The sequence below is a fragment of the Zootoca vivipara genome, chromosome 9 (genome assembly GCF_965207765.1).
Source record: "Zootoca vivipara chromosome 9, rZooViv2.hap1.1, whole genome shotgun sequence".
NCBI classification, from domain to species: domain Eukaryota; kingdom Metazoa; phylum Chordata; class Lepidosauria; order Squamata; family Lacertidae; genus Zootoca; species Zootoca vivipara.
This window is the reverse complement of record NC_142592.1, coordinates 16658454-16681791: the sequence shown is the minus strand read 5'-3', so window position 1 is coordinate 16681791 and position 23338 is coordinate 16658454. Positions and strand designations below refer to the sequence as shown.

At 39.1% G+C, this 23338-nt stretch overlaps 1 protein-coding gene across 3 annotated transcripts in view; it reads left to right on the top strand.

Annotated features, from left to right (window-relative positions):
* The window catches only part of PTPRZ1 (protein tyrosine phosphatase receptor type Z1), a 113181-nt gene that overhangs the window by 76107 nt on the left and 13736 nt on the right, over nt 1-23338 (top strand). For 2 of the 3 annotated variants that reach the window (XM_035126981.3, XM_035126980.3), the window contains exons 11-17: nt 1892-1932; nt 3169-6700; nt 10729-10858; nt 16104-16195; nt 19813-19898; nt 21770-21790; nt 21933-22029. In XM_035126981.3, the coding sequence (XP_034982872.2) occupies nt 1892-1932; nt 3169-6700; nt 10729-10858; nt 16104-16195; nt 19813-19898; nt 21770-21790; nt 21933-22029 (3999 nt within the window). The remainder of the gene's footprint in view (nt 1-1891; nt 1933-3168; nt 6701-10728; nt 10859-16103; nt 16196-19812; nt 19899-21769; nt 21791-21932; nt 22030-23338) is intronic. The other variant, XM_035126983.3, reaches the window with a different exon arrangement.

Sequence of the window (23338 nt, the reverse complement as noted above, 5' to 3'; positions counted from 1 at the left end):
TTACTTCTTTACATATCAATCTTTTGGGTCAATTTTGATTAGGGCCGTGGTAGTGATAAAGTGTGGGTTGGGCTGCAACATTTTCCCCATCATCACCATCATTTGTTGTTAACTTTTAATTAAGAAAGGGACGCGGGTGGCGCTGTGGGTTAAACCACAGAGCCTAGGGCTTGTCGTTCGGAAGGTTGGTGGTTCGAATCCCTGCGACGGGGTGAGCTCCTGTTGCTTGGTCCTAGCTCCTGCCAACCTAGCAGTTCGAAAGCACAAAGTGCAAGTACAGTAGATAAATAGGTACTGCTACAGCGGGAAGGTAAACAGCGTTTCCGTGTGCTGCTCTGGTTCACCAGAAGCGGCTTTGTCATGCTGGCCACATGACCTGGAAGCTGTACGCCGGCTCCCTCGGCCTATAAAGCAAGATGAGTGCTGCAACCCCAGAGTCATAAGCGACTGGACCTAACGGTCAGCGGTCCCTTTAACTTTATTTATTAAGAAAAAATCCAACCTTTCCATTTCCCCCTCCACCAGCATTTTCTTAAATGGTTGTTCATTTAAATACAAGAACAGCATATACCTGTAACTAAATTGTCCAGTGGTACATTCTTATTAAATTTCATAGGCCGCTTAAGTAGTACACAAACAATATGTTTGTTTATGTATTATCAATTCAAGTAGCCTCTCCGCAGAGATTCTTGTGTTGAGAGTGGAATAAAAGTATCTTCTGTCTTGGTTTTTTTTTTAAAGTTGGCAATAATCTTTAAATAAAATGTGGGAAGCAACAAACAAAGAATGAAAGAAATTTAGAGGTGATAGCAGCACAGATTTTTTTTAGTATTTTTTTTTTTTTTGCAAATTCACTATGGATAAAAGTACGTAAGCTGAATTTGGCAGGTGGGTTGCCTGCCATAAAAGGTATTTGTAATATGATGAAAAGACACCAGAGGTGCAAAACATGTCCATTTCTTGGGTTTAGGAGATGCATGCACACACAGAGATCTGCAATTAACCACAAGGGATGAGGGTTTCCATATTGTAGCTGTCTCCCCCCCCCTTCCATGGCTGGAAGTGGCAGGAGATTTAATCAAGGAACCAACATGGGAAATAGGATTAAACCCACCTTCTGTTAGTGCTGAAGCCATGCACACACAGCTAATAAAACACACGCACACACGTAGCTGCTTTTAAACAAAGAAAAACAACATCCAACATTATCTAGTTTGACTCTTATAGTGTAGTAGCATAGACAACTGAAGAATTTACAGTATTTGTGCTCCAACATTGAAACACAAATTGTTTTTTAGAAGGGATGTGGGTGGCGCTGTGGTCTAAACCACTGAGTCTCTTGGACATGCCAATCAGAAGGTTGGCGGTTCAAATCCCCGCGATGGGGTGAGCTCCCTTTGCTCTGTCCCAGCTCCTGCCAACCTAGCAGTTTGAAAGCACGTCAAAGTGCAAGTAGATAACTAGGTACGGCTCCGGCGGGAAGGTAAATGGCGTTTCCGTGCGCTCTGGTTTCCATCACAGTGTCCTGTTGCACCAGAAGCGGTTTAGTCATGCTGGCCACATGACCTGGAAAGCTGTCTGTTGACAAACCTTGGCTCCCTCGGCCTGAAAGCGAGATGACTTAGTCACCTTTGACTGGACTTAACCATCCAGGGGTCCTTTACCTTTTTACCTTACAAATCGTTGTTAAACTTCCTCCCTACATCCATCCCTTGACACAACAAGGTTTGCAGGAGTGTGATGTGGGGCTGAGAATGCTGAGCATAGAGGTTTCTTGTAAAGAAAATATATCTTTCCGGTCCATCAGTTGTTATTTCATCCCTGAATATATAAGTGATGTTTCTTTGAGGTTCAAATATTAGGTTATATAGTGCATATTTTTGTTTTATAGAAATTGAATTTCCTGAATTGACTGAAACTGAAGATTATGAGGTATTGTATGTCACATACTTTACTTGCCCAATTACTGCCATACGTACGCTTGTAGAGTTTAGTGGAATATCCATTGTGGTCTAGGGTGGCCAGATTCAAAAGAAGACAGGACACAAGGTAGAGGAGAGATTTTCAGCAGGTGTTTCATGCAACCTTCACCTTCTGAAAGCCCTCTTCTACCTATTGAAAGGTGTAAGAGACTTGTCCTCTTTTGAATCTGCCCACCCAAATTTTAAAAGTTTGAACCTTGGATTGAAGTGTGAAATTAAATTGTGCATTTACGGGTCCAAGTTGACAAGGCCACCTTTGCATAGTTGTTGTTTTTTTAAAATCAAATTAATAAAAAAAGGTTGTGGGTTTTTTTAAAGACTCTTAAGCAGATATAGCATCCTTCCTACCACAGAGGATGGTCAAATGGGCATGCTGAGTTGAGCAGCAATCAGCACAGCTACTGCCTGTACACACAACTGAGTGTTAGTATAGCCCTTGAGAAACTAGGAACAAATTTACTGAGTTTGGGTATTGGGGATGTTGTGTGTTGTGTGTGTTGATTCACCTACATCTAGGCCAAATTTTTATACACATTTTCACTGTTGGCTTTATGGTTCTTCCTGAATAACCATGTGTTATGAGTCTTTTTTGCTAGACTGGGAAAAATATGGCTCAGAAGAATAGAATAGAATAGAATAGAATAGAATAGAATAGAATAGCTATATCTCTCTTAATCTGGCCCTTCTAAGCAACTTCAGCCATGAACACATGCTGTGTTGCTTGACTATGCATTCAACAATGATATTTTGTGCCCGAAACAATTGCTGTTGTGAAAATTAAGTCCTAATTTAATTATTCTTAACTTTGTTAAGTATAGTTTGAGATGACTATCTTCATTTTAAATAATGCCAAATGCCTGAACTGGAAGTTACTTCACAATTTTTAAAATAAAAAATACATATGATTGATGTTCTCTCCCCTTCAGTTGAGTTAGATTCTATGTATGATATTTAAGCAAACAAACCTGATCTCCATTTCTGGGGGGCAAAAAAAAATCAAATGAATTATAATTTTGAACTAGCAGCTAATTTTAAAATATTTTAAATTTTTATTGCCATTTTTCTTCCATAATGTATGAAAATGCAAACACAAAGTCATGAGATTTCATTGGAACATATCTCCCTCTATATCTTCTGATAAGATGTTGACTTGTGCTTTGTGTGTGTCTGTGTGTTGTTCTTGAAGGAGGAAGATGAAATCGAAGAGGCAAGGGCAGGGGTGGGTGAAGAAGCTGCCGTGATTGCTGGCACAGATAGTGTGGCAAACCAGATAAGGAAAAAAGAGTTCCAGTTTACAACGCCTAGCTACAGTCAGGAGAGAATGGGGACAAAATTCAATGAAGCAGGAACAAACAGATACTTGGAAAGAGAGGAAGACCCATATGGGGGAAACGACCATTCCAAATCAATTTTTGATACAACTTCTCAATCTGCCACTGAAGTACCAAAGGAAGAAGAGGATGATTTCGTGGAATCTCAATCAGCTACTGCTGTTGTCCCTCCAGCAGACAGCTCCACCAAAGGTAATGGGGAAGAATATGAGCGTGATTTTTCTGACCATGAGACAACAAGAGCATCTGCTTCTGATAGTAATGAAGATGATATAGAGGTGTCTGCTTTTAAACCTGACCTAGACACCGAGGACTCTTGGGTTTCCATTCCCACCACTTCTGCTACATGGTTAGTCACTGTGGAGACCTCTCAGGAGAACATCTTTAGTTCAGGAAGCCCAGAAGTAAGCATGCACGATGATCTCTCTCAAGACTATATTAAAATCCCTTCAGAAGATATAGTGCCTCCAAGAGCTGAAGATTCTGCAGAGAAAATGCCTGCAGTCGATGGGAATTTGTGGTATCATAATGGTACAGATATTACTGCTCTTCCATTGGATAGGAAGCAGCTCTTTCACATTAGTTCCCCAAATCCTACAACAGCACCTCATCCCAGTGGTCCATTGGTGTCACAAGATGCTTCAGTTGCGGATGTAGAATTGCCACATCCTTCTACTTTTGCTCTCTCCCCAACTGAGTTGTCCTCTTACTCTGTCTCTTCAAATTCTGAAGAAAATGGCTCAGCTTCTGCTGCCAGTGAGGTACTCTCTCAGACAACTCAACCAGTGTATAATGGTGAGATACCACTTCAGCCTTCCTACAGTAGTGAAGTGTTTTCTCTAGTAACCCCTTTGTTGTCTGGCACTCAGATGCTCAACACTTTCCCAACTGCATCAAGTAGTGATGTGACCTTGCATGCCACACCCATATTTCCCAGTGTTGATGTGTCATTTGACTCCACCCTGTCTTCCTATGATGGTGTACCTTTGCTTCCATTTTCCTCTGCTTCCTCCAGTAGTAAAATGTTTCACCATCTGTATATGGTTTCTCAAACATTTCCGCAAACTACTCCAGTTGTTGAGAGTGGTAAGGTGCCCTTGCATGCTTCTCTGGCAATGGCGGATGGTGGCGAATTAATACAGTCAAGCCTCGCTCAATTGTCTGATGTGGTATCACATAAGATGGCCCATGCTGCTTCAGAGACATTCATATTTGGTCATGATAGAACTCGCTTGTTGTCTCAAGTTGAACCATCCAGCAGTGATTTAAATATGCATGCCCTGTCTACAATGTCTGAACTTGCCTATGCTTTATCTAGTAATGTGGGCACTCTCCAAAATGTTGCTGCTTATACGTCAGAATTTGTGCATGAGTCTGTTGGCGCATTTCATCCGGGTCCGTTATTTAGCAGCTATAGCAGTGTGCTGGTGCATAAGACTCCTCCTGCAATCTCGCAAGCTGATACTTTGCTGCAGCCTACGTGTTCTCCTGCTAGTGGAATGGATTGGTCTGAAGCAAATTCTGGTAGTGAGTCCCTTTTGCCTGACACAGATATTTTGTCTATACGTAAAGCTTCTTCACCCGAATTGATATGCAGCACACCTGGGTTTAATGGTGATGTTGACATGCCTCACAAAAGTGGTGCAATAAATGAAAATGACAGAGAACTGCAAATTTCTTCTTTCAGTGAAATGGCTTCTACTGAAAGTGCAAAGACTGAACTTCCACCAGCAGTTTCTGATGATGAGATTTCTAAGCAGGATACAACCTTAGAAGAAAAAATCATTGCTGTTTCTAGTGCAAAGGGAATCCTTCCAGTATCTTTTGCTTTTCCTGTTACTAAGGTGTTTGATTATGATGTTAGTAAACTCTCAGAAACTCATGTTCCTATTCAGCCTTTGCATGTTACAGCTCTAGCCTTTGACGGTGCTTTGCTTAAGCCTGTGCTTAGTGCATTCTCACAGCAAGCTTTTTCTACCCCTGCTTCTAGTGAAATACTGTCTCCTCCTACCCAGCAGTATTTTTATGAGGCTTCAGCTGCACTAAATAATAATGCATTGCTGCAAACTTCCTTCCAGTCTTCTGATGGTGATATACTGCATAGAGCATCTGTAACTGTGCCTAGTGATCCAGTACTGACTGAAAAAATAGCAAGGGCTGATAATGGTAGTTCTATATTTGACCAAATATTGCACAAAATGGCACTAGATTCTGCTGTGAATAAAACAGTGTTGCATTACCCTTCAGCACCATCTGCTGCAAACACATCACATACCAGCAACCACTTCACAGATTCACCAGAAGATTTAACTGTTGCCCATATAGGCAGTGAATATATTTCACCCAGGTTGCTTAGCGATGAAGACACACATCAGGTTGCTCCTTCCTTGTACAATAATGGTATGTCATATCAGTCAACCAGTTTTGAAAATACAAGCGCCTTTCCCCTCAAAACAGTGAACACAGTGAATATCCCTGTTTTGCCGGCTGATATTTTACCAAAGACAGATACATCGGCTAACAGCCATAGCCTTTCAAGTGCTTCCGAAAAGGATAAGTTTCTCACTCCTCCCTCAACTACCCATATTATTGATATTGCCGTTCCTGTGCCTGAAATAATTTCTGATTCTGTTCAGCATACTTTTAAAGATATACTGGATATGTATATTTCTGTTACACCTGGTTCTCCCAGTGCCAAAGTTGGTAAAACTTTAAACACTTTATTAGTTCCCAGTAAAGTAACCATTGAGTTATCTACCACGGCCAGTTCTAGTACAGATTTGTGGTCTTCTGTTGTTGATGATGATTATGAATACGATAGTGGCCTGCCTGTAAACAGTTGTCACACATGCATTTCCCCTAGAGACACTCAGGAGGAGGTAGATGAGCCAGATACACAGGTAAACAATGTGAACGAGCAACATAATTTAATTATAAATCCAGATGTTGGAGCGGCTGAAGAAGAAGAAGAAGGAAAAACCACGAATTTGCTCTCAGACCATATGATAACCGATGAGGTGGACCAGCTGAAATACACAGCAGCACCAGCTCTGGCTTGGAAGACAAAAACTAAGAAACACAGTGATCCAGCTGTATTGGATAATTACATTCAGACTGTTAGCAATCCCTTACAAAAGGCACTGGAACCTAAATCATGGACAGTTTTTGCAAATGATGAAGAGAGTGGTTCTGGTCAAGGTCCTTCAGATAGCTTTAACGATAATGAGACTTCCACAGATTTCAGTTTTTCTGATGCTAATGACCGTGACCCTGAAGGGTTAGTTGGAACAGGTAACTCAGAAACAGAATTAACTTCTGGATCGCAGCAATCGCCAGTAGCATCCATACCTAGTGGTCACTCATCAGTATTCAACGTTTCTGAGGCAGGTTAGTTATGGCCATCTATTGTGTAACTTGCAGATCTGTAGCATTCTTCATCCACTGGGTATAAAGGGAACCACATGATATAACACAAATACGTGACCAGTAGGAATTACTATGACTATTTCAATATTACAGGCATGGTGCAATAGTAAGATTGGGGGAAACTGAAGTAGGTCTCTTGCATATGCAACATCATATTCAAATCTGCAAGCCAGTTTTTTTAATTTTAAAAAAAGTCCCAAGTTCTCAGTTAAGAGATGGCTAAGGGATATGTCTATACTGTGAATTAGACATATTTAACTCTCATAATCTTTGCAACTCTTCTCTTCTAAAGGTACTAACCAGTCTTAGATGTTCCTATCCTAGCCCTCTTAACTGCAGTTACATGCTCTGTGGCTTGACCAGCAGCATAGATATGCACTAAACGATAGTTCTCTAGCTTAAGACCTAAGGATGTTTCCACTTACTGAAAGACTGAGAAGCTCTATGTGGTCTGAAGGCATGATTTAATTATGTCTTATTGTGATTTTTAATTACATTTGTTTTTATATTCATCCATGTAGGGTGATGTGAAAGGTAGCTGACTACATAAATATTCATTTTAATTTTAATATGCTTAATAAATCTACCCTAATTATTAGTAATACATTTCCTTCTGTAGTTGCAAAAAACTTGCAAAACGTCACAAATTTGACAACTTCCACCAGGAACACTCATCTTAACTTTCTGATCTTTCCTGCCCAAATCAAGTTTCATTTGTGCTGTCAGGTGCTAAGAGTGAAAAAGCAATTAAAACTGAGCCTTATTGAGATACATTCTATACTGGATTGCAAATATCAGTTGTATATCAATTTAACTGCCAAGGCATCCTCAGAAGACTCTTTCACAGAGTTACAGTTCCCAGGGTTCTCTGGTAATAATTATGATATGATGATTGTCCCAGCAGTCTGCGGCACAGATATGCTCTAATTAAAAATAGATGTGAGCTGATCAAACTGCAAATTAAATGGACAATTCCCACTTAAGTCAGGAATCTAAAGACACTGAGGGTTTTTGTTTGTTTGTTTGTTTGTTTTGTTTACACATTTCCATTGTCTGTAGAGGGCAGTGTTATCCAACTAAACAAATACAGTATTTCAAATTCAGGAAATAACAGGTGGTTGGGAAGTACCTATGCTGTCTCCAGAGGCCTTAACTTTAATTGGATGCATTTCAGGAATCTTAGTCATAGATACAGGGCCAGAAGATTTAAGGAATATCCTGTAGCTATGCCTAATAGTTTGCTTCACTGAAGTATCTGGTATCGGGAATGGATAAATCTGTCAATTTCAGTTGCTCTCAGTTTATCATTTTTCTAATCTTAAGTTCAGTTTGCTCCATTTTTTTATCAGCTGTTACCTTTAAAAAAAAAGGTGTGTGACAATTCAAATGCATTTTTGTCTGCATTTCTCCTAATAAATGCTTTTTATTAGGCCATTTCCCCTGCCATGCATTTTTGTACATTGTTTTCACAATATAGTCATTGTTTTTTGTACACAAGTACTATTGTGTTTTTCAGTTTGTATATTAGTTCGCGGTGTACAAATTCAGTAGTTTCCTATCAAAATGTGAACTAAACCATTTTCTCTCCCTCCCCATGTGCCACACAGCTTGAAAGATAATCAAATTAAAAATTTGATATATGAGCAAACTAGGGAAAGCCATATACGGTAGGTGTGTCATACAGAACTGCTTCGACATAAAATCATTCATCATTTAAAATGATGTGCTTTGTGTCCTGATTATAGACATAGGAAAATAAGGAGCCATGTTTTGAAAGAAAATGTTTAACTAGTTAATTATATAAACGATAGAAGTCCTAATTTGCTGTAATTAAAGGTAAAATGCTTCATTTGCAATTAACACTAAAGGTCTCTAAAATGATACTTCAAAAGCACTGTATATCATATTGCTTGGGCAACATTACTTGTTAACGACTGAGCCTCTCATTAGAGCTCTTTCATGAGAACTATTTCCCTTCCGACATGTGCCTTATTTTGCTTTTATCATAACAGCAATTAAACACAGATGCTTTCTATCAGGAGGTCTTTTGCTAATCAAGCAGAGCTGCCTATTAAATCTATTTTTAAAATGATAGCCATGAGAGCGGAACGTTGATCTATAAAACTTGAAACCCTTCCTTGCTAAGGGTAGCAAATATTTTATTGTGTTGGTATTATGTGATTTTCATATTCGCTATTATTTTTCTTGTCATTCACTGATTATATGTAATAAGAATTATCATTGTTGTTGTTATTTTATTTTATGTACTGCTTTACAGGCTAGAATTGCTTCCTAGAGTGCAATACTAACCCCCTGAGCAGCACTGCTAGAGGGGGGTTAGGATTTTTTTTTGTAGCTTTCACTCTACAGAGGGCAATCTGCCAATACAGAGGCCCTCGCTTCACTCACCAAAAGCATGGGTAGTAGCAAGACCTCACCAGCTGCAGCCAGCAGAAGGCCCCCAAACTGGGCATTATGGGTTGGGGACAGAACTGGGCCAACCATCGTTCCACTCAGGACTTTTTTCAGCAGGAACTCATCAGAACTCAGTTCTAGCACCTCTCAGGTGGGTGCCATTGCCGCTATAAGAGAAGGTGGTGAAGATTTTTCTGTAGTTTCTCTCAACGTTGGAACAAGCTTCTTCTGCTTAATTTCTATGTGTGAGAATACTGGTACTCTTAAATGAAGTTGGGAGCCCCACTTCTCAGACACCGCTTAAAGGCTGAAGTGTTTTATACATGTCTTTGGCATCTATCCAGTATAAAACCACAGTGTTCAATTGAAATTGTGTGTATGCTTGCAAGCAGACACACATCTCACTGAAATGACCAGAAATCCTTCCATGGTGCCTGTTGTCTACTCAATATGCAATACTCCTTATGCACCCTGCCAGCTAGAGATGCTAGCAACAAACAGGCACGGGTCAACTCTGAGGAGGATTTATCTAGCAATACACTAAGGTTTACATGTATCATAAGGCAATACAGGACCAGGATAAAGTGGGGAATCTTTACTGGCCCCAGGCACTCCATTCTCCCCATCTGGATTTGGCCTGAAAGACCAAGAAAACTGAGGGTGCTTAGAGGGTAAGTTGTCAATTTGTGACACTACACAACATCGTTACTGATCATGGGACATGTCTGTTAAGACCTCAGGCTTCGATTCCAGTTCCCCAGCTTTGTAGAGGCCTGATGGGACTTGAAGTACTGTAGGTATGAAGCTGACATTTTTTCTTTTTTAAACCATTGAATAAAAATGTATTCCAAATAGGTTAATGAAGAAAAGCAGATGTTTTTGTACAGAACATTCTACAATTTCCACCAAGTGCTACTGATTACAGCTTAGGCTCTGATCTTCATAAGATACTCCAAATCCCTCCCTTTTATTAGAACAACATAATACACATGTTTATCATCAATGAAGAGCATGCTCAGGACATTCAATAATGTAGTACAAATAAAATCTTTCTCGTTTAGATCAGCTTTCTTATAAAAATGAGGCAGATGGGGAACTTAAGTTTTCACATCTTACGATAGGAACTATCAGCAACAAATATTTACTCATGAGAAGTCCTTTCCATTTATAGCTAATAACAGAATGTCTAAGCAAACTATTATTTTAGATCAATTTTTACATACTTTGGTAAATCTGTTTTCAGCATCCTGGAGCTTTCTATTATTTACTAATATATAATTGAATCCAACTTCTTCGTTTTTATTCTCTTCCCTCAAAAATATTATTTTGCAGTAGCTGCAAAATGAAATTCTGCTCTGCTAGGGTCTTCAGTTGCCTCAGCTGTGGTGATCTGCTTTGCCATCTACCTGCTTACTTTCCCTAAACTGGTTTGCAAATGTATTTGTTCTCTGCAGTGTGTGCTAAAATTTTAGAATGGTAAGTGACAGTACCTGGGTCTCTGAAATCGTGGCCAATTTTGCTGTGCCTTTTGCCAAAGTTTAAATATAGGTTGTTTCAATTTTCTCTGACTGCAGAGGCAAGTAATAGTAGCCTTCAGTCGCGTATTGGTCTCCCAGAACAGAAGACAGTCATTCCTCTTGTGGTCGTATCTGCCCTGACTTTCATCTGTCTGGTGATTCTTGTTGGTATTCTCATATATTGGAGGTAAGATTATAAATGCATTTATATTGTTGTTATTTGTGTTCATAACCTGTTGTGTTTTACACTTTTCCTGTGCTGTCCTGGATGACGATTTCATGATACAATTCATTTTCATGTACTGTACTTGCACGCTTTAGCATCATAGGTTAATAGCCTAAAAAACTAGCTGGTGCTGTCAGAGAAGTTGCTTCAAACAAAGATTAATATAAAACATTGCTGAATATTGAAATGCCACAATCTCCAGCAGATTGTGTATGATAAGTGGGCAAGTATTTGACACTTTCCTGTGCATGCTTCCATCTCTTTGCACCATGCTCCAAGAGTCTTTATGTTGACACAAGCATAGATAACACAACAGCAGCAAAAAAATCCCTTTAGGAGGTAAGTCACTCCCAATACTGTCTCTCCCCACCATTGATTACCTTTAGAGCCCAATGTGTGCACAGAAAATATGAATAGGACCTGTGGCCACAAAAACGTCTTGGAGCAGAATACATTTGCACAGTAACATAAGGCCATGTGTAGCTATGGTAATCATTACCAGTAGATAAGTGCATTATAACTAATGCACTCTTTTAATATTGGTGCAAGGTCTTTTGTTGGCATCAAAACCTGGCACCCTGCGCAGATGCTCAGGGCCCAACACCCATTGGTGTTTACCAAGTTTATCCATCATTTCCTCCAGTTGTAGGCTTACTTGGTGGCAGCTTCTGACTATAGAAGCTGTGTCATGTTACATTTCCTATCATATTCCAGAGCACCCAAAGTTGCTATGTTAACATAGTGGTTGGCTTCTCAGACCAAATTTCTGCTATCAGGTAAGACTATGGCCACAGGGGGCACTCACAAGCTGTTCATGGTTGGTATGCAGTACCAAAAGAAATAATGTTTCGCCCTACAGTCCCTGAACTGTCCCCCTGATCTATAGGATTAGGCTTTATGAAATGGTTTTCAGCCTTGGAATCAAGCAGAGTTATTCCATACAAGAGAAGTATGTTAGTGCTGTATCTCCCCTCTTTTTTTTTTCCTTTGCAGTTTTATTTAAAAAATATTTTACCTCTGAATAATGGAATGAGTACTAGTTTATGGCATAAAGCTTCATCTCTTTATTCTTGAAACATCAAGTAATAACTTACAGGTGTGAAAGAGCTGTCACAGATTTAACGCCACAGATTGACCTTACATATAACCGAATATCACAGTCTCCCTCTGGAGGTTGTGGACTCTCCTTTTACGGAGGTTATTAAGCAGAGGTTGGATGGCCATCTGTCATTGCAGGTGGTTGGACTATATGACCCTTGTGGTCACTTCCAACTCTACAGTTCTATGATATTAATATATAGTAATTTAATAATTAATAAATTAATAATAGAGTCAGTTCATACATTCAGCTGTTGATTGTGCACATACATGTGCAAACCAGCCCACTGAAGAGAAATATCCAAATAGCTGAGCATTTTCAATGTGTCCAACCAAGTCATGCCATACTTAAGGTTGTCATTTCCATTTATTTAAATGGGTCTACAATGAGTATGGCTTAATCGAATGCAGCCCTTTATTTTTTTTAGTTTACATTTCCTGTACATTTGTTCTGGGTTATAAATGGAGATTCATAGCTAACCATCTTCATTTTGTTGACAAGCTTCTCTGAAGCTTTGTGGCATTTTACATGACTGTTCATATTCATCTTCCAGGAGGTTTTATCTTTTGAGGCTAAATGGTATTTGAAATCTTTCCTGTTTAAGAAGAAAATACTGCCATACACTTTAAAGCCAGGATTGCATGCTGTAGTTTTAGTAATCCTACATGTGTTCTGATCCTTGTTCTTTTCAGATGACATTGTGTTCATTTTGTTTTGTTTCCCCCAAAAAGATACACAGTTTTGCAACCTTCATGTTTCAAAATAAAACAGATATCCCATTAATGGTAATATCTCTTAGTTGTTAAATTTAATCCCTCATGTCTTTTCAGTGTACTACAAAATAGAATTTGTAGTTCTCTCTTTTTTGTTAATCTGAAAGAGGAATTGCATTGGCCACAAGAGGTCACTAACATTTTTTTTGCAATTTCTGTGATATAACAACTAAATATAATTTAAGGAGATTACTCAGTCTTACCACAGTTTCAAAGTCTGGGAGATGAAATATTTCTTTTTGAATTATTGGTCATGAATCTGTATCTTCAGATGACTCTCTTTCTTTTTTGGCAGTTTATATTTGTATTCGTATAAGTTTATTTTTGCCTTCCTCTGAGCTGGTTCATACATTACATGCCTTCCACAGTATCACAAGAATGCATACTACAGGTTTCATATACAATTACATTTACAGAATAAGTGCTGGATTCTCCCTCACCTCCCCAACAACAATAATATGTTTTGCTACCTGTCTCTCGCAGTTGCTCCATGCACTAATTTTAAGTGATGGATGTCACTGCAAAGGCTCAGTGTACAGAAGATTGCAGCCTTACTTGAGAGTAAGTTCCATTGAAATCAGTGGGACTAATTTATAGGTAAAAAATTGTCAGGTTTCAAGAACCTGTCAGGTTTCAAGAAATTGTCAGGTTTCAAGAACCTGGCATAAAACAAGAAGGAGCCTGTTGACCTAACCTTGGCACATGTCATGTGTGAAAATGAAATTTGTATTGACACGTAGATCCATGCAAAACACACATGTGTGCTATAATGATAACTAAACCTATGTCAGCAACAAAAAATTAGCTTTATCAGAAAATGTTTTGCACTTTGTTTTTATTCTTTGCTGCCTTAATACAAAGTCAGGATTGAAATGATGCCGCCATTTTTTCAGTTTAAAAACATCATGGGGTTAAACATTCATATAGTCTTACTTGGTGGAGTGACCTTTTTTAACGGGCTCTCTTATGGTAAGTTGACTGTTTATCATATCCTGATGTAATGATACTGAATATTTGTAGATCACTTTCAGTTGGTTAAAGCACTTCATGTGTTTTATCAAATTTTAACCTTTACAGTAATACTGTAATGTAATTCAATATCTTATTGATGGCAGCCAAGAAATTATATGGCCCACACTTCAGGGGGAATACTGAAATCCAGGGGTAGGGAACCACTGACCCATGGGCCAAATTTGGCCAATTTCCCACCTGCCCCACAGGTAACATTGGATGATGTGGTGCAGATAGAGATGAAGATAGATTGGCTACACAGCTGAGTTCCATACAAGGGAACTCAATCACAAAGCTGAAGACAGGCTTGTATTGCCCAACAGCTGATAAGTGGTGACATTAAGCCTGCTGGTCAGCAGCACTTCAAAAGCAGTATGCAGGGCTCTTTGCAAGTGCTATGTGCTGCTTTAGTGATCATCATCTGGCATCATTGACATCAGTTGATTGATAGGTGAGCATCAGACTTGAGACTTCAGCAGGTAGGGAAGGTTAGGATATAGTTCACTTACCAAATCAGGTTCCCCACTCCTGCTCAGATCTGGTTGAGAGGTTCATTCCAAATGCATTAAGTAAGTGGCTTTATGTTCTAGTGAACAGAATTTGTAAATTAGGTTTGAAGGAAAAATTCTGAGAAGTCCTCTCAACCTTGACAAGTACCATAACAATTGCCATGTCCACTAAAAAGGTTTAATGTGGCAAAAACATTTACAGGCAGGTGCAGAGATTGGATTGAGAAAGTTGCAGTTGTGTGCATCTATTTGAGCTGATAACAGCAAAAGAAAAATGTGGGACTTCTGAAACCACCTCCTTGATCATTTAAATAATATTTACAATGCACTTAAGTGGCTATATATGTACTTTTATTGCTTTCTTTTGTATTAGCATAGCTGGGCAGTAATTTATCAGGTCATTTCCTTTATGCCATGGCATGAAGACTATTGAAGCAAAGCCAAAGGAACAATGACTTTCAGGCTGATCTAAGTTGTTAAAGTAAGCAGGAGTTACATATTCAAATCCAACTACAGCAGCTTATAAAGCTAAGTGTTTTGTTTAATTGATTCGTTGGTCAGCCTAAAAGTTCCACAGAATGGCAATGAATGCAAAAAAGGAAATTTAGGTACAGTTGGCATAAAGTAGAATGTGATAAACGTAACATTATACTTCTGTCCCCCCCTTTCATGCAGCTACCTCATTTTAAAGTTAATCAATTGTGAATAATACTTCAAACAAAGCAAATGACCCATATAAAGTGTTATTAGCGAGCTTAATTATCTGAAGATAGTTGTGTTTTTTAATTAAGAAAATGCTGCATTGTGTAAAACTGGAGTTGATTATTGCAGCCTTTTGAATTCCTTATAGTAGTCTCTTACCAGATGCCGTTCCTATTATCTTCACATCTGGAGAATGAAAGAGGATTCAACTAATATTGTGGTGCCCTGTAAATATTTTGATTCCAAAACCTTGCTCCCCTCATTGGTTAACATTTACATACTACGCACTCTGCAATGTAGCAACAGTAGTACAGTGGACTGGGGCATAATCATCCTATCCTTTCCCACTACAAGCGTCTATATTATCCTCTTCATAATTTCTGCTTTTTCATTCAAATTTGATGTCTCTGGGGAACCTTGTTTCTCACAGTGGTATAAAAAGGTGTATGCTAGCAGCTACAATATTAAAGAGAACAATTGCCTAGCACTTGAACTGATACCACTGAAACCTGGTATGACACAAACAGTTATACCTGCTTCAGATTTGCACCTTTGAATACTTCACTATGACAGATGCCTGCTATATCTTCTGCTTCTTCTTCAGGTAAAAACCATTCAAAATATGAATGATTGTATACCATCTATTCATATAATGAACTGAAGGGCATGATCCAGCCAAAGCTGCGTACTTTTGGGGCTCATCATTTTCTGTGGGAGACTAAAGCATCTAGTTAAATGGTTAATTTCAAAACTGTTTTATCTGCTTTAACTTGTGTTTTTATTCTTATATGCCATATACCACTTGGGTAATTTGTAACGATTGGAGGTTTATAAATACAGCATTCCACATAAATAAAAATAACCTCTCAATCAAGGAGACCTACATATGCTTGCGTTGGTTGCAACATTCCCCAAGTGCTATTACCCTGAGATGCAAGAAAGTCCACAATGATTATTTAGCTATTTAGTAGATGTAAGCAGGTAATACTTTTCAAGTGTTTCTGTAACATTAAAAAAAAAAGATAGCTTTGGAAACAGTTCTAAGAAGGCATCTCAGAATGCTTTAAGTAGCTAATATGTTTTCATTTGAAATGTTTCTTTCTTTCTTTTAGGAAATGTTTCCAAACGGCACACTTTTATTTAGAAGACAACACATCCCCTCGTGTGATATCTACTCCTCCAGCACCAATCTTCCCTGTGGCAGGTAATTTGGTTAAGTGTGTAGTTAATCCCCCCCCCTCAAATGAATTGATTGTGTATGAATCTTTTAGTAATGGTAATGATTGTTTCTCTTACCAGGAGGAGGATATGTCAGAAGCTATGGTCCATGTAGATGGGCAACCAGTCCTCTGAGCTATTGGCATTGGTCTTTGGTTGTGTTCTATGTTTGGGCATCTGGGGGTGGGGGAGTCAGCCCCAGATCCCCAGCTTTCATTTATATTTATTTTTTGAAAAGTGTAAACCTCTGGCATTTGTAGAGCCTAAGATGTGTACAGTTACTGTTCTCGTTTTTTAGGAGACATCTAAAGAAGCCATAGGGATGCGGATGATGCTGTGGTCTAAACCACAGAGCCTAGGGCTTCCTGATCAGAAGGTTGGCGGTTCGAATCCCCGCAATGGGGTGAGCTCCCATTGCTCGGTCCCTGCTCCTGCCAACCTAGCAGTTTGAAAGCATGTCAAAGTGCAAGTAGATAAATAGGTATCGCTCCGGTGGAAAAATAAACGGCATTTCCATGCACTGCTCTGGTTCGCCAGAAGCTGCTTAGTCATGCTGGCCACATGACCCGGAAGCTGTACTCCGGCTCCCTCGGCCAATAAAGCGAGATGAGCGCCGCAACCCCAGAGTCATCTGTGACTGGACTTAACGGTCAGGGGTCCCTTTATCTTTAAAGAAGCCATAATGACTTCATGGGCAGTTATCTGATGAGCTGAGACTTTTAAATGACCGGTACAGAAGATGGAACAATAAACTTTTAACCATTGCTATGATAGTACTCACCAGTAAGGAGTACCATGACGTACGTGTGTGTGTGTGTGTGTGTGTGTGTGTGTGTGTGTGTGTGTGTGGTGGCATCCATGGTGCTTTTATCAAGCTACATCACAAGTGTCAAAAGCCAAGATAAAGAGGCACACCTTCAGCATTTGCCGAAAGCTGTATAATGAAGGTGCCAGCTGCATTGGATATGGCAAATATTTCAGAGACTAGTTAAAATGGTGGTGGTGAATGGTATATTTAACACTGAGCTCTTTGGATGTAAATGCAGCAGATACAGAAGTAAATAAATAGGCTTTCACCTATTGTGTTGTCCATTATGGCTGTTCACTCATGCTGTGTCCGCACTATAGGTTTAAAGCACTATAAGTTTAAACTCATGGCATCCCCTAAAGAATCGTGAGAACCATAGTTGAGGGTGCTGACCTCACAGACCTCACAGAATTCTTAACAAGCTGCTACTCCCATGTTTCCCTATCATATGAGAATGTTTTATCATATAAGAATGTTTTAAGTGCACAGTGTGGATGTGACCTCTATGAGATGTGATTCATCTTAAACCAATGCTTCTGTCCTCGTTATTTTGCAACGGCACCGCAATCCTTACACAGAACAAAGCTAGAATAAATGCATAGTTCTGAGTCAATCAACGCATAGTTCTGAGTCATGTGCAGAGTTCCAGATGAACCAAGCTTCTCTGTAACAACATGCATAGGATTTCAGCCTAATTTGATTTGAAAGCACATTTGTAACAACCGTGTCCTTCTCCAAAGTTTGAACTTAGTGTTGCACATTTGCAAAATTTTATGTAAGCTTGAATAGCTAATTCAATTTGTGCATTCAGATCCATTCAAGTAAAAAGAACAGATGGATCCCAATACAAATTAACAAATTATTGGTAACTGAAGCCTAAGAAATAATAGGTGTTGTAGATGATTAAACACCTGCTGATGGAAGCTTATGCAGCTTGCATGACATTTCCTCATCAAATGAAGCACTTTGGAAATTCCATAGTGTGAAATAATAAGATACCTGTTGGATGATATTGAAGCTCCATCTTGCTCATGTGTGCCTAACCATGGCCCTCCAGGAGCCCCCAGAGAGCCCAATTCTGCATGAATAATCAGTAGAATTCTTTTGAAAATACTTCTGAGGAAATGTATTGTCGTCCAGAGGCAGTTGATCGATGCATATGTTTACTACTTTAATCTGTTTTGAGTAGAACATTTTCAGATTCTGTACAAGGCTGTGCCTATTTGAGATTATGCTTAATGCATGTTTTCTGTACCTAAAACGAATTGTGTTCTAAAATATAAAATGATGTCCTGAAAGCTCTGGCTGCAGTGTGTGAAAATATGACTCCAGCGAGGTCGCCAAGTAAACATGCTACAATCAGGCTGCAAGTTCATTACAATCAGGGGAACTTCAGTGCACAGTTAAGAGCTCTGAAGTCCCCATTGATTTCAATGGCATTTATGAATGCCTGGCTTTCTCTTGATTGGGCCAGTAAGTGATCATTATCTCTGGAACAAGGCCTTGATTAAGAATTATATGATTTATTCCTGAAAATCTGCTGATATTTCACAATGCTCAGGGTCAATCACATGCTGTTCCTTACCAGCCCTACCATTAGGCAGAGTGAGGTGGCTGCCTTAAGCAGCTGGTTACAGGTGTCATGGAAGGGGGGAAAATTGTTACTTATTTTAATTTGGTGTTATTGTACTTTTGGTGCCAGGGAGAGAGAGGTGCATGTGGGAATTAATGTCTCAGGTGCCAAACCAACTGCCCCCTCTTTGGGTATTATGCACGTTGACTTGGGGGGGAGGGGACACTGTTCATTACAGTAAAATACACATATGTATATACATGCTTACAATGAAAAATAATTTGAATGTGTTATCTTATGACACTGGGTAGAGTTTTCATCAGAAAACCAGCTTGCAAGTGAAGCCAGTCATAGTGAGATTTTTCCTTCTCCTCCATTCAAGCCTTATACTTTTAATAAAGTCCAATTCAATCCATTGGCATTCCTAAAAATTCTCTTTCAATATCAGTTGTTATGGAGCTTCCTGTAATGGACATTTAGAATTTTCCTCAATGTCCTGTCGGTTCTCCAGCAGCTGAATAGACAAAATGAAATGGAGCTTTGCAAAGCCAATGTGAGACTGCGGGATAACTTGAGAACAATCAGGATTTATCCCTACACTGTAGTGCATATAAAGGCATGGTTGTTGTCGTTTTGTTTGGGGATTGATGACCTCCTTATGCTTGTGCAGCATCTTGGCTATGCATATGCGTGAAGGGGGAAGAAACTTAACACAGCTGGAAGGGGGAGATGAAGGGCACCCAGCAGCCCTCATTCATAACAAGGTTTTCAACTAATATAAGCAATCCTTCTTAAGAGCACTCCCGGATGGAGGATTCTTTGGGTATTTGACCTGCTGCATCATCTCAGCCAATACCTTCACCCTCCCCAGTGACTGTATGACTCCAAATGAAAAATGATGCATCACTGAGCCAGGAGGGGTAGCAATCCAAAAACAGAATAGCAATTCACAGCAGGGTTGTGAGTAGACTGAAATACAACATTCCACCCCACAACTATATTTCTATTTCTGGTATCTCACACTTCCAGCTCTGTTCTTTGTTGTGTGAAGCAGGATTGTGGGACACTACCACGTGCTGAATTAATAAGAATACTTGAAAAATTTGCATGTTTTACTCTGCCATAATACAGTTGGGAGAAATGCGGAAATGTTGTCTACTGCATGGTTTTGAATTAATATTTTTCTCTCTCCCCCTCTGCTCTCTCAAAATTCATCTTTAAGATGATGTTGGAGCAATCCCAACAAAGCATTTTCCAAAACATGTTGCAGACTTGCATACCAGTAATGGGTTTGCTGAAGAATTTGAGGTATGAAATATTTCCCTATTAAAATGAACGTTCCGTTATAATCATAGGTTTTCATGTGACTATGATAGTAAAAGTGCCATGTGATTGGTAAGAGGGAATATGCACTAATATTTTTGGAAGATACCTCTTTCTTACCACAAAGTGTATCATATGCACAGATAGGATTGTTGAGTATAAGTTCTTCAGAACATGGCTTTCTCATGTGTGGCTATGAAAAGGGGAGAGCCAAACTTTCAGTGTACGTGAGCACCATTTGTGTCATAGCTGCCAAGTTCTCCCTTTTTTAAGGGAAATTCCATTATGCTGAATAGGCTTCCTCGCGAGAAAAGGGACAACTTGGCAGCTATGATTTGTGTAGCTGACGGTGGGGAATCCCTACACCTTGAGAGCTTCAGAAGTGCAGTAATTAAGGGACATATATCAAGCAATAAACAGAAGAACAAGCCAAAGAACTGCAAGGAATTATGTGTGGCTTACATTTTCTGTTCAGTGTGTGAACTCATAAAGCTCTCTTCTGGTGAAATGCTAAGGCTCTATAATCGGCAACTCAACTTATGCATTTCACGTCAGGAGATACTGAGTTCCCACTTCACATGTTATACAATAATCACAAAAGCAGAAAATGCAAGCCATTTTCTCTTTACACTTGTGTATAGAATTTGAACATGTTCTGAATATAGATGAAATACATCTTCTGAACAGTGTTTTAAGCCCTTGATCAAAATGGAATGCTTATGTTTTTCACTAATTTGACAAATTTAGAAAGATATTGGGGAAACTGTTCAACACTGATTGTGAGACTTTAATCATGTTTTCAGTTTGTTTGTTTGACAGTGTCACTGGGCCAAAGATAATTAAATGTGATAACTCTGTGATTAATACATGATGGATATAGTGCTATAAGAAAGTGTTAAAAGTAATTTCATTAAACACCTAATTTCTGTGCCTTGCATCACTAAAACAGAACTTAACTTCATTTGCAATTCATATATTTTAGCTTTTTGTGCATGATTGAATATTTGCATGTTTCTAATGGGGGAAGTTATCATTATTAATATTTGAATTTGAATTTATTTATTATTACGGTCGAGGACCAGCTCTTAGAAGTAAAAATGAAATAAAAATAAAAATAAAACGAATCCCTTTGAAAAAACAGTTTCTGGGAGCATAACGTATAAAAGTCGCTTTGAACAAGATTTAAAAGAAAATTATTAATTATATAACAATGCTAAAGTTTAACCCTTAAAATAGTGGCTGCAGAAAGCTGAGCCTAGCTCGCTCGGGGTGCCATTGAGGAAAAAATCAGATGGGCTGGGAAGAAAGTCTGTGTCTGCATATTTGGGCACAGAATCTGGCAACCACCCTGGTTATTTTCAGGTCTTTGCCTAGCAAGAGCAGGTTGTATAATTGGTTTTCCGGGAAGCTTGATAAGCTCACCAGTATGGGATCCAGGATCTCCCTTCGTATCATTATTAATAGTTTTATTTGTAAAACAAATAAGTTGTTTGTGTCCACAAACTACTTTTTGTGGATTAGAATACTACAACAATCCATGGTTAATTATTGGCAGCCTGTGTATTGAATCAGCCATTCTGATTCATGACAATCAGTGGGTGGCTTGCCATTTACCTCAGTGGCAGGTAAATTATCTCTCTAGTCACTGAAATTATATTTCTATTTTAATTTATTTTACTTGCATGCTGTAAATTAGATATACTCAGCTGTGTCCTATTATGAATGTGTACATATGTGTATATTTATCTCATAGCCATGATTGCTTTCCATTGTATTTGTACTATATAAACATTTTACTCATTTGTTGTGTGCTGTGGAATTTATTTTTACCTTTTTTGCATTCATTTCTTCATTAGACACTGAAAGAGTTTTACCAGGTAAGGAATTCTTTCAACATACCTTATTTTAGAAAAGACATAGTTGCAACATGCATTCATGCATTGTATATTTTGCGGGGTGGGGCCATGCACGCATATAGATTTGTGTATTCAACAGAATGTTCTCGCTTTCTATTTTCAGGAAATCCAGAGCTGCACCGTTGATCTGGGTATTACTTCAGACAGCTCTAATCATCCGGACAACAAGAATAAGAATAGATACATAAATATTGTTGCCTGTAAGTAACTGCATACATCTGGGGCAACCCAGCCAGGTGTGTGGGGTATAAATACTTCTCCTCCTTCTCCTTCTCTTTCTCCTTCTCCATTTGTACACTTATGTCAAGAGCTTAAATATTTGGTCTGTTCCAGAGCCCCTTGAGCACTCCAGGTATACTGAGTTCTTTCAGATATTATTGAGGGCCCATGAAAATGTATTCAAGGATCTCCTACATTTACAGAGCTTTCCCATCCATTTCAACAATAAGCATGTATCCCTTTGAATGTTCACAACAGACCCCCTATAGTGAAGCGTATAGGGAATCCTTTTCTGATGAAGGAGATCCATGGGCACTTCTCCATACAGCCTCAATATCTGTAATAAATCACTAGAATGAAACAAGCGAGCTAAAATATTTTGGTGCTTAAAAAAAATATCGCTAAGTTTCACCTAACAAGTCCAATGTGAAATATCAAAGAAACATCTGCCTTTTAATGCTTTTTTTAAAAAAGGAAAGGATAGGAGAAGAGACAGTGCCTTGATTTTCCAAGTTAATCCCTCTTCAGTTTGACATAATGATGACTTATCTTCTTTAAGAGCCAGAAGTCTGGAATTAAATATCAAGGGTTTACATGAAGATACAAATTTGCTGTTTCGAACTATATCCCAGGATTGGACATTGGTAAACCAGCCAGTGCCTATTGCAATGCTGGATTTAGGCCAATGCTGGGGTGGGCAGTTCCCCCACATAGGGTGCTGAGCTGAGGGGACAAAAAATTGAGAAGATCCATAATTGAGAAGAACTGTTTTTTGGGTGCACCAAATTTTGGGCTCACATTGGGCGCCATATTACAAAAGTTTACCCAAGTCCACCCCTGCTTGTTATGGGAGGCCTGTGTGCAAATTTCACCCATGCATTCAGTTGCTCCACTCTTCCAAAAGGCCAAACATTCAGAGTATTTGTGCTCCAAACAAGATCTTCTGCATGCATTGCTCTGGGATGAGTGGGCTAGTTGGACATACACATGTGCCTCGCATAACAGATATGGCCTGTGTAAGGGTGGAAAAAATGGAACCAAAATAAATGGAATAAAACCATATTGAAAAACAGTTTTCCCAATGCAGCCAAGACATGGGCAATTAGTTACATGTCACAACCAGATGGGCTTTCAGAATTTCATTTCTGTCCAAATACAGTCGTACCTTGGTTCTCAAACGCCCCAGAACTCATAAGTTTCAGCTCCCGAATGATCGATGATTGAATGGTTTTCAAATGTTCTTCTGGAAGCTGAATGTCTGACGTGGCTTCCACGGCTTGTGATTGACTG